Source organism: Pristis pectinata, chromosome 7, assembly GCF_009764475.1.
Source record: "Pristis pectinata isolate sPriPec2 chromosome 7, sPriPec2.1.pri, whole genome shotgun sequence".
Taxonomy (NCBI): domain Eukaryota; kingdom Metazoa; phylum Chordata; class Chondrichthyes; order Rhinopristiformes; family Pristidae; genus Pristis; species Pristis pectinata.
In genome coordinates, this window is record NC_067411.1 from 24,626,721 (window position 1) to 24,644,502 (window position 17,782).

At 41.2% G+C, this 17,782-nt stretch overlaps 1 protein-coding gene across 1 annotated transcript in view; it reads right to left on the reverse strand.

Moving 5' to 3' along the window:
- Positions 1-17,782, reverse strand: part of iqgap2 (IQ motif containing GTPase activating protein 2) — a 228,648-nt gene that overhangs the window by 29,695 nt on the left and 181,171 nt on the right. Inside the window, 2 exon segments of the mRNA XM_052019190.1 lie at positions 1,942-2,044; positions 11,048-11,180. Of these exon segments, the coding sequence (XP_051875150.1) occupies positions 1,942-2,044; positions 11,048-11,180 (236 nt within the window).

Sequence of the window (17,782 nt, forward strand, 5' to 3'; positions counted from 1 at the left end):
AGATGTTTCATTAGCACCTACTAATCAGCAGCAAGATGTACAACTTCTAAACCAATAGGTACAGGTGGCCAGAGCTGTCATGTTTATTACCACAAACTAGGGACTCAAATAATAAACTCCTTGCACACTGCATAACAGGGAGATGAGGACAAAGTATAACCAAAAATTCCAGTTTTATACCTCTTTCAATGTGGCAAAAAAAATCAAGGAATTTGCAGAGTATTAACAAAAAAATTGATAGAGTCATAGCATAATACAGAATGGAAACAGGCCCTTTGGCCCAACTGGTCCATGCCGACCACAACATCCTCCCTGCTAGTCCCAGTTGCCAGTGTTTGGCCCATACCCCCCAAGCCCCTCCCCTCCACGTACCTATCCAAATGCCTCTTAATTGTTGCAATTGTACCCACCTCGACCATTTCCTCTGGCAGCTCATTCCAGGTACTCACTACCCTGTGTAAAGAAGTTGCCTCTCAGGGTTCCTTTAAATCTCTCCCCTCTTATCTGTGCCCTCTGGTTTTGGACTCCCCAATCCTGGGGTAAAGACTGTCCACCTTATCCATACCCCTCATGATTTTATAAACTTCTATGAGGTCACTCCTCATTCTCCTACACTCCAAGGAATAAAGATCCATCGTGGCCAACCTCTCCCTATAACTCAGGCCCTGTAGTCCAGGTAGCATCCTCAAAGCTCTTCAATGTGATTTTCAGTCACAAGGTAAAAATTGAGCTAGGCCACAATGACAGCCAGCAGGAAATACAAAGGAAACTGTGGGCTCATTGCAGTGCGCATCTACGTGTTGAACTGAGGTGCTAGATACATCATAACTGGTCCCTTAGCTTTATGCAGACTATAACTGGCACAATAGTCATTCATTTGAATTCTGTCAGCAACCTTCACTTAAAAATATGAAGATAACTGATATAATGAAAACAATGTAAGAAAATAAAAAGACTAATGTTTTTACTAACTCACATAAATTAAAATCACATTCAAAGAATTTTCTTTAAAAACAAGTAAAATTATCATCAAGTTTCAATGCTTTTCAGCCGGTTCTAAATGACTCTGATCATCAAGAAAATGCCTTTTACAGAATGAACTGTCAGATACCATCAGAGCAGATGATGGGCAGGCCTTAGATTCTTCCACTTATGCTCTATTACCACTCATGACCCAACACCTCACCTGTCAACCATAGTGGCAAAGTTGGCAGTGACAACAGGAGCCAAGCAGCTGCAAACATATGGAGCTGTGGGGATCCCACAAGATGTGGACCAGATAAGAGTGCAATCTGACCCACTATGTTGCAGAGGGTCACAGAGGCAGTTTTTAAGGAATGTCTTAAAACATACTGTATATCCAGAAAGGTTTCTAGAATCAAATTATGTACCAGATTAGGTTAATGCTTATTGAGACACAAGAGACTGCAGAGGCAGTCCAGATGAAGGCCTCGACCCAAAACATTGACTGTCCATTTCCCTCTATAGATGCTGCCTGACCCACTGAGTTCCTCCAACATCATGTGTGTTGTTCTAGCTTTATATTGGTACAATGTTGTAATCTACAGACAATCCAATTTTGTTCCTTAACTAAAATTTGTTAATTCAGTTATTTTTCTCAAATACCTTTGTCTGTGTTCAACTGATGCTACAGGATTGTTTGCTTGTTAAATTTCCGATTATAGTCTTATTTCTTGATTCTAATTACAGAACAATTACATTTTATGTAAACATAAAATAGATTTCATTGCCTTCCTCCAATGATTAAATAGAAAAACACTTACCTTGAAGTACAAGAATTTCATTGTAGGATAAAGTTATCTGAACCAGCATTTACTTCTAGTTTATCTTTCAATTTTTGAAATCATTACTGTTATTCATCCTGGTTGAGTTATTTCTTAGTTTAAGGTAAAATTCTGTGGTCAATTCAAAGTTACTCACCAATCAAAGTTTCAATATCAGGTACACTTCCTAATCCTTCCAGGAGCTCATGCAATAGGTCATTATGATCTGGTGAAATAGCTTCCTGATGTTCTAACAGCAACTGTTGCAAGAAAAAGAATTAGAATGGATCACTATTGTGTCTCAAGTTTAACCATCCACAAATATTCAAAAACTAGAAAACAAAATAAACTTATAAATCCAACACACTAATACCAATGTGCAATCTTAGTTACCTGATAGTAAATAAATCAATTACAAAAATTATTCTAATCACACCAATCAATGCCCTGTCAATATAGCATGGATCATTATGCAGTGTTCTCAGAAAATTTGTATTTTTTTTGTTTGGAGTTTAGGTAAACGTCCTTAAGATTATCAAGTTCCCTTTGTCCCACCACCTGTTACTTGCAGAAGAGTGGACTAATACAGAGTTATACCACACGGAACAGACCCTTCAGCCCAACTTGTCCATAATGACCAAGTTGTCCACCTGAGCTAGTCTTATTTGCCTGTGTTTGGCCCATATCTTTCCCCTCTTACCTTAAACCCAAGCCATCTAGTTTAGACTCCCCTACTCTGGAAAAAAGACAGTGGCCATTCATCTTATCTATGCCTCTCATGATTTTATATATCTTTAAATAAGGTCACCCCTCATTTCCAATGCTCCAGGAAGAAAAGCCCCAGCCTATACAGACTCTCCTTGTAACTCAAGCCCACCAGTCCTGGTGACATCCTTGTGAATTTTTTCTGCAACCTTTCCAGCTTAATGACATCCTTCCTATAGCTGGGCAACCAAAACATAATTTTCTTCTAAGCCATCAATATCCCTTGTGATCAGATACTAATGGTTCCAAGCATTGTGTGATGCAATTTGTTTTTGATTTTCAAGTTGCTGAAAGGTGTCACAAATCGAGTATGATGATGATTTGCAAGCACTTCAGACCAAATGGTCCACATATGCTCCTCTCACTCTTGTTTATCCAACTCAATTAACACATCCACCTCTTTCATCTGTCGGCTCTCCACCTAGTCCTTCAATTAGCAAAATCTAATTTCTTAGCAACCTTTGGGTAAATATGTTTTCCTGAGCATAACATTTGATACATTAGTTACTATTATATACTGTGGCGTCAGGTTTTAGTTATCCCCACAAAAGTGGCAACAACTGAATGTCTGTCACAGTGAAGTTTAAAAATTTCCATGAGACCACCCCCATCTTCTTTCTCCTAGACAAGCTTGATCTGTTTTTTCTTTCTTTACAAGTACCCCATCTAGGTTCTAGTTTTTTGCACCTTCCCTAGTGCCTCTATTCTTCCTACTGACATTAAAATGAGAACACCATGCAGTATTTCAAGTGCTATAATCATGATCTTAATCAAAGCAAAATATAAAATTTATTCCAATACCTGGTGTGCATTTTATTTTGAATTCAAATCTGGATTACCACTTTTAGTGATTTGCGTATATATGCCCCAAGATCTTTCTGTTCTTTGAACCCCCACAAACTCTTATTATCTAAACAGTATATTGCTTCCTAATTATTCCTAATAAAATGCAACACCATACATAGTTGTATTGAAATTCATATGCCAATTACATGACCATTCAGCAAGGTTGGCAACAGAGGTCTAAAACCATGTTAAGTGACACTTGTCTGGATTTGCCTCTTAGTCTAAACAGACTTGAGATATTCAGAAGAGATTTACATGATGATAGTATTTTAAAAATCTCAAAGGTTGCTTAGATACAGTTTTCAAAACACTAAATCTTGGTATTTATTCATAGCTTTCATGCCTTCATGAAAATTATCTGCTGATGGGTGCTTTTGCAGAGTTTGTACTAACTGCACATCATTAGAGCCAACGTGGCAGCACTAACACATTTCTTGGCAACAAAATCAAGCCATGTTCAGTGAATAGAGAGAGAAGTCATCACAAAAGTGCATAAGTGAAATAACAAGAAACCATATAGTTGAGAGGTGATTAACTTATAACAAAGAGCTTCAGCACACTGGTTTTAAGTTTTGTGGCTGCTGCTGGTTTATACTAACGTCTTGGATACTTCAGTTTCTGTGGTGTATTACTTGCAAAGCCCTAATCAATAAAGAATATGCATTGAAAAGAGGAAATGTGGCAATTATATTTCACGAGCACTCTCTCCAGTTATGTCTGTGAAGCTACTGCATCTTTTATATTAAGGTGGGACCATTTAGAAACTGCACAGGTCCAAATGGAGTGCTGTTTTGAAGAAGTTGAAAATTAATGGAAACAAACAATAGATACGTGGAGTTTATTAAATAAGCAAAATTGTCAAAGGTCCAAGTTTTTTTTTTGGATGAGATAAGCCACCAAAATCAAATCAGAGTATGTTGCAAAAAATCCCCTGGCAAAGCACACAAACAGAGTTGGTCAAAAGCAACCAAGGTCTGAGGAAAACTCTCAGATATAAATAGAAAATAAAAAAAAATCCAAAAGCATTTTTGGCTGCTGTGGGTGGGTGGTGGGGTGGGGGGAAGAGGGAGTCCAGGAGAGAGAGAGAGAGTACAATGGCAACACTGTGAGATTTGTGGAGACACAAGAGACTGCAGATGCTGGAATCTGGAGCAACAAACAATCTGCTGGAGGAGCTCTGTGGGTTGAGCAGCATCTGTGGGAGGAAAGGAATTGTTGACGTTTCGAGTCAGTCCTGATGCCGGGTTTTGACCCGAAATGTCCCACAAATACTGTTTGACCCGCTGAGTTCTTCCATAGATTGTCTGTTGCTGGGAGATTTGTGGTTTTGCTGATGTGCAGAAAGCTGCCATAAACCAGGTAGTACGAGATCTGCTTGTGCCTGGAGTGGGGCACCCACATTGGAAGTACAACATTCCTGAGCCTGAACTTGTGCAGAGTCACAGAAATCACATCCCTACAGGAATGCACTTAAGGGAGGCTCTTTGGAATATTTCTATTAGAGATGAACTCCTTCACTTCCATGGTTTGTAAAAAAAAAAAGCAAAAATAGGGGTATCCACAAGCTTCATGCTAGATATCATGAATGCTCGGAAGAGTGGGCAGCAGTTGATGGAACCCCAGTCATGCACATATTTACTGTTTTTTGAAAAACTCTCTCCAACAGATATTGAGGTGTATTATAGTAGAGCAAGGGAGAAATTATCACAGCAGCTGCATTCTGGAGAAAACTGAAATTCAGCTAAATGTTCAATGGAAACAATCCATTGAAAGGGAGCATAAACAAACAGAAACACTTAACAAACGCAAACAAATAATGGAGGTCCACAATGCATTTAACTTGTGCTATAAAAAAGGCAATCTTAATGGAATTTAATTAGATTTCTGTGCAACCACAGACAGAATGAGTAATCAGAGCTGCTGTGGTCATGGCAGTGGGGACTGCTCATATGGTTATTTTTACTGGAGACATGAGCAGCCAAAATGACCAAATTGAATGCATTAGTTTATTTAATGGAAAAGGTGGCATGAAAGTACACCGTAAAGGGATTTTAGTCTCTGTAGCGGAGGTGTTGTCTGGTTAACGCTGAGGTTGAAACAAATGCTGCCGCTGGATCACTAAAATTACCAATAACCAGTCCACTAAACATGGATGTTTTCTGGGCTGCATGTGCCATGCCAATCATTAAGCTGTGCACTCAACTGACATTAGCAATATTGTTATGTGCATGTGTTTACATTGTGCAATATTACAATTTAGATAGCTGGATTGGGTTGAGCCAGTGAACAGGCCAAACTGAAATATTATGACCTGTGGTAGTTTCCTCCCTAAAAATTACTTCACCCTGAAAGATTTGATAGAATAAACTAACATTTTAAAGCTGCCAGTATAAACTAAAAATGTTAAAAACAAATTTAGATTTCACATTCCTCCCTCCTCGCTATGAACTAACATGAGCATGGTTAAGAAAGTGGAAGTTTGCATATTCTAAACAACCCAATGGATAAAAATGTAGCCCTCGCTGATTCTGAGCCACACAGATCAGCTGGTCAGGCAAAGAAAACACCAAAGCTACTGATCCTCAACCTTTATCCCAGCTGAAAATGGGCGTATGGATGTCATAAAAAACCATTTCAAAAGCCTAACATTCAGCATCTGATTCCGATGTGAATTGATAGAAGCCATGCTGCAGTCAGCAACAAGTCGGAGAGAAGACTGGAGAATACAACAATGGATGGTTTGGAGGAACATCATACTGACCCAATAAGGTTCACCACAAACAAAACAACAGAGAGAAGGGCCCTCCATTGTCAGGGTGAAGGCATTAGACTGGAGTTTCCCATTGTGTTCTTTCACTTTCAAATAGCTATTTAAAAACCACTAATTTGCCTGCCAATACACACAAAATAAACGTGCACACAAAGAATGGACACTTGGTCAAAACACTGTCAACACTTGTGGAATTACAATTTACCACAAATCCAACATCAAGAACAGCAAAAGCAGTTGGGAATGTAGAGTTGTCAAGTAAAATCATTCAATGATCTTGCTAATGCAGAAAACAAACAGTGAAATTAAAGAATTTGGAGGTGGAGAGGCAAACTCTATCTTATTCAAAAGGTGTCTAACTTTGTATTGAGTAGTGTTTGTGATACTCAATTGCAGTATTTGATTTAACTTCAATTAACTAAACTAAATGGCTGGAAATTACTTTGTGTAAACAGGTATGCTGAAGCACTTAGAAATATTTATCTCATTGTAAGACTTAACTCTCTTTAGTTAGAACCATTTGTACAACCGTTGAATTCAGTTCTTTGAAGTTAATTCAAACATTGCAAACAGTGCTGAACAAGTTAGACGGAGACACAAGAGATTCTGCAGATGCTGGAATCTGGAGCAATACACACAAAATGCTGGAGGAACTCAGCTGGTGAGGCAGCATCAATGAAGGGAGAGGGATAATGCCAGTGTTAACAGGAAGAGGGGGAGCGGTGACACAGAGGCCAAAGGTGATTGGTAGACTGATGGGGGCAAGGGGAGGGTTGAAGGGTGATGGGCAGATCAAGCCAGGTAGGGGAGGGAGAGGGGTGGAGCTGGAAATCATGTTAGATGGAGGCAAATAAAAGGAGGAATTTGGAGCCAGGAGGGGGGTGGAGAGGGTGAAGGGTCTTGACCCAAAGCGTCTACTGTCCACCTCCCTCCACCAATGCTGCCCAACTCGCTGAGCACCTCCAGCACCCCTTGTGTTGTTCCAGTGCTAGAATCCAGACTTTCCACTCTCAGTCCTGATGCAGGGTTTTCACCTGAAATGTCAACTGTTTATTTCCCTCCATAGATGCTGCCTGACCTGCTGCATTCCTCCAGCATTTTGTGTGTTTTGCACCAAGTTGGACACCTCTTTTAATACGTAACTGCCAACTGGGCAAGTTTCATGTAGCAGTTTTGGTGCATGATTATATCGCATTCAGAGAGAAGTCCTTTGAAGCCAGGTTAACATAAATTGGGCTTCACTCATTCCATGGTTGAATGAAGTCTTCCAACAATAATCATAAGGTTCAAGAGAAATGACATGAGGGCTTTTCTTTTGTCCCAGATATACTAATGATTTGGTATATCATATCAGCAATATTCTAATATATTGCTGATATAATATACCAAATCATAGAGAACTATGGGCAAACTGTGTAATACATTGCTGTTTCAGAAAAAAGGAAAAGTAAGAGGAATACCAGCATGTACTCACTACAGTACATGACAGACAGGAGTAAGGAGTGGGTGCTGTTCCATCACAGGAGCAGTAACTTCAAGTTCTTTAGGGTAACTACAGAGAGCCAAGGAAGGGGTGGAGAGGCTTGGGAAGGAAAGTCCAAACAACAGGATGAAGTCGTTGAAAGGTTCTGCTGAGAAATACGAGGAGAGAAGGTAAAAGATGTGTACACAAGGCTAGTGTCAGATGGTGTGGGTGATGTTTCACTAGAAATTACAGATGTAATATGGACAAGGACATTGGGGAACCTGAAGAACTTAAACTCAGGCAGACAGGGAAAGGATTGCACCATGGGTCAACAAGAAAATTGAGTCACATTCAGAGCAAGCTTTGCTTAATTAAAATGCATGTCACATTTCATGTAGCAAAATAGATCTGTTCAAAACTTTCAACTTGCCAGGTTGAGATATACCAGGAACCTTTCACAAAAATCACTGGACCTCTTGTATTCCAAACAGGAGCTCAGTAATCTAGTTCTTATACTGTTCTTTAGATTAACCAAGCACCACATTTACCTTTAAAGAACACAGAACAGAACAGCACAGTATGGGCCCTTCGCCCATGATGTTGTGCTGACCTATATAAACCTTATCCCCATTCAATCTATCCCCCTCTCTACTTCACCTCTCATCGCCTTCTATTTTTCTTTTGTCCATGGGCCCATCTAATAGTCTCTTAAATGACCCAATCATATCGGCCGCTACCACCACCCCTGGCAGTGCATTCCAGGCACCCACCACTCTGTGTAAAAAAAACATACCTCTGACATCTCCCTGAGAAATGGGTGACCTCTAGTATTGGCCATTGCCACCCTCGGGAAAAGATGCTAGCTAGTCACTCTTGTCTATGCCTCTCATAATCTTATATACCTCTATCAAGTCTCCTCATCCTCTGTCACTCCAAAGAGAAAAGCCCTAACTCACTTAATCTCTCCTCATAAGACATGCTTTCCAACCCAGGTAGCATCCTTGTAAGTCTCCTCCGCACCCTCCCCAAAGCTTCCACATCCTTCCTATAATGTGGTGACCAGCCAGAGCTGAACACAATATTCCAAGTGTGGTCGAATCAGAGTCTTATAGAGCTGCAACATTACTTCTTGGCTCTTGAACTCAATCCCCTGGCTAATGACAGCCAGCACACCATATGCCTTCTTAACCGCCCTATCCACTTGTGCAGCAGCTTTGAGGGATCTATGTACTTGGACTCCAAGATCTCTCTGTTCCTCCACACTGCTAAGAATCCTGCCACTAACCACGTACTCCACCTTCAAGTTCATTCTTCCACAGTGTATCACTTCCGTTCTCCAGATTGAACTCCATCTGCCACTTCTCCGCCCAGCTCTGCATCTTTTCTAAATCCTGTTGCAACCTACAACAACCTTCTTCACTATCTACTACATCACCAACTTTCAAGTCATCTGCAAACTTACCAATCCATCTTTCCACTTCCTCAACCAAGTCATTTATAAAAACCACAAAGAGCAGATCCCTGTGGAACACCACTAGTCACTGACCTCCAGGTTGAATACTCCTCTTCTAGAACCACCCCCTGCCTTCTGTGGGCAGGCCAATTTCAAATCCACACAACCAATTCTCCATGTACCCCATACGTCATAACTTTCTGAATGAGCCTACCATGGGGAACCTTGTCAAACACCTTGCTAAAATCCATATATACATCCACCCTTCATCAATTTGCCTTGTCACTTCCTCAAAAAACTGTTAGGCTCATGAAGCGTGACCTGCCCTTCACAAAGCCATGTTGACTATCCCTAATAAGACTATGCTTTTCCAAATGCTCATAAATCCTGTCCCTAAGAATCCTTTCCAAGTAAGACTCACTGGTCTAAATTCCCAGGATTATCCCTTTTAACTTTCTTCAACAGTGGAACAACATTTGCCATCCTCCAATCCTCTGGTACCACTCCTGTGGCCAGGGAGGACTCAAAGATCATCATTAATGCTCCAGCAATCTCTTCCCTCACTTCCTGTAGTAACCTGTGGAATATCCTGACTGACCCCAGGGACTTAACTATCCTAATGCTTTTTATTAGCTCCAACACTGCTTCTTTCTTAACTGCAACATGCTCCAACACATTTGCCTGTTCTACATTAACCTCACAATTGTTTGAGACCCTCTCCCTGGTGAACACTGAAGTAAAATATTCATTTAGGACCTCCCCTACCTCCTCCACCTCCAGACACATTTTTCCCCCTTTATCCTTGAGCAGTCCTACCCTCACCCTAGTCATCCTCTTGTTCTTCACATGTGTAGGTTGCTTTCAGGTTGTCCTTAACCCTACTTGCCAAGGCCTTCTCATGTCCCCTTCTAAGTCACTTCTTAAGCTCCTTCCTGGCTACCTTATAACTCTCAAGAGCCCTATCTGATTTTTTCTTCCTAAACCTTAAATATGTTTCTTTCCTCCTCTTGACTAAACCTTCCATCTCTCTTGTTAACCATGATTCCTTCACCCTACCATCCTTTCCTGGTCTCAGCAGGACAAACCTGTCTAGGACCCCATGCAAGTGGTCCCTAAATAACCTCCACATTTCTGCAGTGCATTTACCGGAGAACATCTGTTCCCAGTTTACACTCCCAAGTTCTTGCCTAATACCATCGTAATTTGCCCTCCCCCAATTACTTTCCCATAACATCTGTTCCTATCTTTGTCCATGGCTATGCTAAAGGTCAGGATGTTATGGTCACTATCCCTGAAATGCTCACCCACCGAGAAGTCTTTCACCAGGTTCATTGCCTAATACCAGATCCAGCATGGCCTCTCCTCTCGCCAGTCTGTCCACATAGTGTGTCAGGAATCCTTCATGTGCACACCTAAGAAATTCTATCCCATATAAACCTTTTGTACTAAGGAGGTGCCAATCAGTTTCAGGGAAGTTGAAGTCACCCACGACAACAACTCTGTTATTTTTGCTCCTTTCCGAAATCTGCCTACTCCTCAGTGTCCCGATGGCTATTGGGGGCCTATAGAATACTCCCAATAGGGTGATCACTCCCTTCCTGTTTCCGACTTCCACCCACACTGACTCTCTAGACGATCCCACCCCGACATCCTCCCTTCCTGTGATACTATCCCTGATTAGCAATGCCACCCCCCACCCCTTCTACCCCCCTCCCAAGGCATCATGCTCTCGAATTCCCTCCCTAAAATTCACTCATCTCCTTAAAACCCAACATTTTAGCTAAACTCTTGGTTACCCTTGTGAATAGTTTTCTATCACGTGGTGTCCAATTTTTCAGATTACATCCCTCTGAAACATTTATCATTACAGGCATTATATAAAATCAAAAGTTCTGTTTTTGCATATTTAAAAGAAAACAACATTACTCAAATTATTTTTCAAAACTCAGACCATTGACACATACCGAATGAGTGTTTATAATTTCTTCAATGGAGATGTAAATAACAGGTTTGCTTAATGTCACCATGTCAGAGTATTCATCGATATTAAACTTCTCTTCTGGTTCCGGCACATCACAAGCTGCTTGGAAAAACTTCCTGCAAACAGCAGAAAAACAACTAATTGGTAAGACATTAGGATCTCATCATTACTTTGTGTTCTACAACTTAATGCTTTGTTTTTAGGTTCAGATTATAATTCAATGGCTCAAGTTAAATCTATGACCATATCATTTGGGCTCCCCGTGGCTGAAGTTCAGAACTCCTGTCAAATCCTCCAAGAATAATTTAAAAATTGAGAACTAGTGATAAGTGCAGAAATTCATAGTTACTGTGATAAATGAATATACCGTAACAGATCTTTACTAAAACTCTCTAAAAATGGCAGACAATTCCTGTGGTTCAGTGTCACTTTCAGTGTCTGCATTAGTAAAGAGAACAGTATCTGCCATGTTATATATTTAATCACTTTGGTTCGGCAGCTTGCTGAAACCAACCAGATTAAAACAAAAGATACTGGAATTAGTAACATTGCAACAACTGTTGAAAAGAAAATTAGAAATCTCAGGTTTTGCTTATGCTGGTAGGTTAATTTCTCATTAACGTAATGGATCATTCACTGAGACACCTCACTCAGTCAGGATTCTCCCTGCACTTGCATCAGTTCTTCTTCAATTGAAGGTGCTTTGTGTGTGTGTGTGTGTGTGTGTGTGTGTGTGTCTACGCATGCACATGTTTCTGCGTGTGTTTGTGTGCGTGCGCATGTGTGTGTTTGTACTTGCGGGGGGCGGGGGGACACAGTTGGAGATGCAGAGGAATAATTTGGTATGAATGGATAAGTGATATTTGAAAGTGATCTCCAAAAGATGTACTTTAACTCACATTTAAAAGTATGGCAGCAGAAAGACATAGGGAGTGAACTGTTGTCCAAATATTGTGGGTACAAGTCTAGAAAGTATATGAGTAATAGTATAATGGAGGTTAGAGCAATTTGAAGACGAGGATGGTAGAAGCCAGGAATGGTCACTACAACTTGGAAGAGTGGATGTGGGGTATGGGAACAATGCAGGATACAAGGCCGATAAGGTTTCTGATTCACAAGAATCAACAGCATAACAGTCAAGCTAGATATGGGGTCAAATAAAGTCATTCACAGGTTGAACCCTGTACCATCAATATGTACACAGATGTGAAGTGGAAGAGATGAGGGTAGAACTGGTAGAATATAAAGGGGGAAAAATTACCTTTGGCTGCCTCAACACAACTGCTGGAAATGCATCAGTTGTGTTGAGACAGTCAAGAGGTGAATCACTGCATGGGCTGCAGAACTGACCAAGTGTTCTGGATAAGTGTTCTCTGTCTGCCCCCCGTCCTCAGGTTCAAGGCCTTGGAATCACCAAATTGCTCTTTCCAAAATCATTTTTTTTACTTGTCACATTGTAAATGCATCACACTGGGAAAAAATGAAGTATTAATGGACCATGAAGTCTAATCAAATCAGTTTTATAAATGTGGCTTGTAATGTAACTTACTCTTAATAAACAGATTAAAAAAGCTTGCTCTTAACAAACAAACTGAAAATTTACACTTTGAAGTTGTCCCTCATCCCAGACATAATTCCTGTAGAATTCATGTAGATCTTCAAGCACACATCCAGCCCTTTTGTTAAGTTTCTCATAAACAAATAAGCATCTGGTTCAGCTGAAAACTGTTCTTTGTGTGGGTATACCAAGGAGAAAGGACTGCATAGAAGGTGGCGTAGATCACTAGGCCCTCCCAGCCCACAACCTGCCTGCTTACATTCTGGATGCAGGGGGCCGATCGAACTGACCCTCTGCTGCAAAGGTGTCTGGCAAGGCCAAGCAGGGCTTTAGCGGCGCGAAGGCTTCATATGCTATACTGCAGAGGCCCTGCCCCCAGAATACCCTGACAGCCTCTGACAGGATACGAGGCTTGGGGGATTAATTGACCACTGAGGGGTGACCTTATTCAAACATACAAGATCCTAAAGGGACTTTATAATGTGGATGTTATAATGTTTTCACTGGTGGGAGAAGCATGAACAAGGGGATGCAGCATATCAGTGATAGTGTGGGAGAGGGAGTTTTTTTCTTCCCTTTTTCTTACCTTTGACCCATCGTCCAGTGAATCAGCTCTCCCCACCTCCCCTGCACCTGCCTATCACTATCTCTTACCTGCATCTACCTATCACCACCTTGTGCTCACCACGCCTCTCCTCTTTCGTCCACCTATCACTGCTCTGCTTTTCCCACCTATATATTGGGCTTCCCCTTTTCATTTCTTCAGTCCTGAAGAAGAGTCTTGACCGGAAATATTGACTGCCTGCTTTTCTCCACAGATGCTGCCTGGTCTGCTGAGTTCCTCCAGCATCATAGTGTTTTTCATCTAGATTTCAGCATCAGCAGTCCTTTGTTTCCCTGGTACATAAGAGGAGTTGAGACCAGCATAGATAAGCCATGAAGATATTGAATGGTGGAGCAGGCTTCAAGGGCCTAGTGGCCCACTCCTGCTCCTATTTTTTTTAGTTCTCATGCGTAAATTGCCCCTAGTGTGCAAGTAGTAGGATCTGGGGGCTGTGGGTTCACGTGACGTGCGGAGGATAAAATTGCGATTAGTGTAGGTCATTATAAAAAGGAGCTTGATGGTATGGACATGGCAGGCCAAAAAGCCTGTTTGCAAGCTGTATGACTCTATAATGAGGTAACTCTGAAGACAGGACAATTTTTGCTTTTAAGTTACTTGCAGCAATCTTGATGTTTTAAAATGTCTCTAAATATCTGTTTCCCTTGAAGCTATCACCAGCCATGGGATTGGCTTCTCTGTGCATGCTAGCACTGTGCAGTATTGTTTCTGTGCAACCCCATTCTTTTCACTGGCAGCATGCATTTGAACTATTTGCCCAAAAACAATCTTTGGATACCACAAATTTTCCTCCATATGAAAACCGGGAAGACCAAACTGTGGAGCCTTTACAGGCTCAGTACGGATTCCATGTTTCTCCTGGCCATTGTTTCAGAATGAAACAAATGTTCTGCTACCTCTGGTTGCACTGCAACCCCAAATTTAGATTCTGAACCTATGCTTTCTGTCAGAAACACCATAAGCTTTCACCTCTGTGACATTAACCATCTCTGCCTGCCTGATGGTGAAACACTGACTAATGCTTTTGACGTGCATAATATCCTACCCAAGTTCCAGATCTCTTCAAACCACATTTACTGTCAAAATGTAAATTGCTCATCTCTACATATCAAGTTATTTATTTATTGGTCCTGCTCTCCCACCTGTTCAATCCTCCCCAGCCTGCTAGCACTTCCCACAATCCTGTGATCTTTCTATTTCACCAGCTCTGATTGCCTGCTCTAATCTCTTTGCTTCACACTTCAAACACTCTCTAAACTCTAGTCTAGATTTCATAAAACTAACACTAATTTGACAAAGTTTTTGGTTACTAAGACTCATTGCTGCCTGTTCCTCTGTCGCTTACACCAATGAAACCCCTCGAGTATTTCCCTGCTACATTAATTTTATTTCTTTACTTTAAGAACTAATATTCAATACCACTAACTTGGAACAGCATTTTCCATTTTCACAGGAACTAAACCAAGTTCCTTTTATAAACTTGAGCTAAATATAAAATGTATAATGACTCAGATTATAATTCTCAATTAGACTTACTAAGCAATAGAAATTGACTTCAACTTCAAATTTGTATTATTTCCAGGTCACTTCATACAGATCTCTGACGTTCACCTGCAGAACCTTTGCCTGGGCAGCAGAATACCAGATTAAATCTCCACATCTCAAATCAACATAAGGGGTTTCAAACGTAAACAGCAGATTAAGAGCAGCAGCATTACTGTGAAATTTAAGAAGGCAGTTCAAAGCAAGTGCAGAAAAAGTCTCCAGCACCCACACACAGGAAAAGGTTCCAATGAATGAAAACATTTGACAAGTTGCCAATGCCTTTTACAGAACAGGCCAGCTCCATTTATCATATTTTTGGCTCCACTGAATGACTCAAAGTGAACGCAATGAGTCATCCTGACCATAAAGATCAGGATAACCTTTACATCATGCAGGGTTTCATTCAGGGGCACTAGAACTGACACTAGTGATCCCAAATTGGGGACTGCAGAATAAAATCCTGTCAGTAAATTCAGCAACTCTTTACTGCAAAGTGAACACAAATAAGTCTGATGTTCTTACAGCTAAATAACCTATTGACATCATACAATTAGAAATACACATGGAGGAAGAGAGGGAGTAGAGACAAGGCGGCAAAATTACTACACTGCAGTCCTCTGATTTTCTCAAATTGAATCAATTTGTAATTGTGGGCATATGTTCTGCATTTGCTAAAGGTTAGACAATCTATAAACACTTCCAATTCTATACCATTAACACTGCTATAACCATTCCCTTTCTTCACACTATTGATGGCATGGTAGCATAGTGGTTAGCACAATACTTTACAGCACCAGTGACCCAGGTTCAAATCCGGCCACTGTCTGTAAGGAGTTTGTACGTTCTCCCTGTGTCTGTGTGGGTTTCCTCCGGGTGCTTCGGTTTCCTCCCACATTCCAAAGACATACAGGTTAGGAAGTTATGGGCATGCTATGTTGGCGCCGGAAGCGTGGCGACACTTGCGGGCTGCCCCCCAAAATCACTACGCAAAAGATGTATTTCACTGTGTGTTTCGATGTACATGTGACTAATAAAGATCTTATCTTAATGCCCTCCCCCACCCCACTGCTCCAACCCAATGTACGGTTACCACAGTAAACTGACAATAATACAGCACGTTTATGACTGTGGTGGTGCTGGACGAGCCAACCTCCTGGACTATTGGATGTTATTCCTATTACTACACAAACAAACTTTTAACTTTTTTTTAACAAACACATTACACAGTGATATACTAAATTTTCAGTGAACCCAGCAAGTTTAAATGGAGTAGGTAATATACAAAATATGTACAATATGGACCCTGGTTCTAGCCACAAACATACCCACCTACACAGAATCACACAACACAGCAATTGGCCACATTAACCTACCTCATCCATGCCAACAATGATACCAATATACACTAATCCCACTTGCCTGTAATAGGTCAGTATCCTTTTATGCCTTGCTTGTCTAATTACTTACTCAAATGTCTTTTTAAGCATTGTAACTGTATCTGCCTCCAGCACCTCCTCTGGCAGCTTGTTCCAGGTAACCACTGCCCACTGTGTGAAAAGCTTACCCCTCAAGTGTCCTTCAAAACTGCTCCCCTCTCATCTTAAACCTGTGTCCTCTAGTTCTAGACTCTGCTGCCCAAGGGAAAAAAACTATGTATCTTATCTGTGCCCCTCATAAATAAGTAAACCTCTAAAAGGTTACACCTTGGGCTCATACATTCCAGTGAGAATAAACCCAGCCTATTCAATCTCTTCTTATAACTACAGCCCTCCATCCCAGTCAACATCCTGGTAAATCTCTTCTGCACTCTCTGTTGCTACCACTTTCTTCCTGTATGTGGCAACCAGAACTGTACACATTAGTCCAAGTGCAGTCTAACCAATTGCAACATTATGTCCCAACTCTTATACTCAATGCTTCACCCGATGAAGGAAAGCATACCAAATGCCTTCTTCACTACCTTATCCACCTGTGTCACTATTGCAAGCTTATAGACTTGCATTCCAAGCTCTCTGTGTACATCATTACTCTACAAGTCTCTGCTATATACTCAATGTCCTACCAGAATTTGACTTCCTAAAGTTTATTGCCTCACACTTTTTTGCCACTGCTCTGCCCAGCTTTCCAGCTGATCTATGTCCCAATGTATTCTTAGACAACCTTCTTCGCCATCTAAGACTTCACCCATTTATGTATTGTCTACAAACTTACTAATCAGACCACCTACCTTCTCATCCAAGTCATTTATTTATGGTCCCAGCACCAATCCCTTCAGTACACCACTGGTTACAGACTTCCAGTCAGGATATACACCCATCCGCCGCTACACTCTGCCTCCTATCACCAAGCCAATTTTGGATCCAGTTTGCCAATACTCCTGGGATCCCTTGCGACTTAACCTTCTGGACCAGCCTACCATGCTGGACCATGTCAAGTGCCCTACTGAAGTCACATAAACCATGTCTACTGCTCTATCCTCATCAATTTTCCTAGTCACCCCCTCAAAAAAAAAACTTAGATTTGTTCCTGAGCCCTGGTGTTCCAGATCCGGACCCTGGCTCTAACCGTACAATCAGCCTACAAGTCCCAAATTCCAGCTCTGGCTGCACATCCCACTTACACTCTGGACCCCTGCTTCACATTTTGAATTAATGAGTGAGGCAGATGCCAGGCTATCCAGATCTTCAAAGAAAAATCCCAAACCTGCATCATCACAATCTGTCGACAATGAATACATCAGGGAGTTCCCTCCTAACTCACCACTTTCTCTATAACCCCAACATTTTTCAAAATACTAAGAGGGACCAAATGAAGCAGCTTCTCTGGGAATTTATAAAACAGATTGAGGAAAAGGTTTTCCAAGTTTAAATCTAGCCTATGACCATTTTCTGAATGCATTGGCATGGATTAAACATCCGCTCTGTTTCTCTTCCCACAGATGCTGCCAGGCCTGTTGAGTGTTTCTGCCATTTTCTGTTTTTGTTTCAGATATC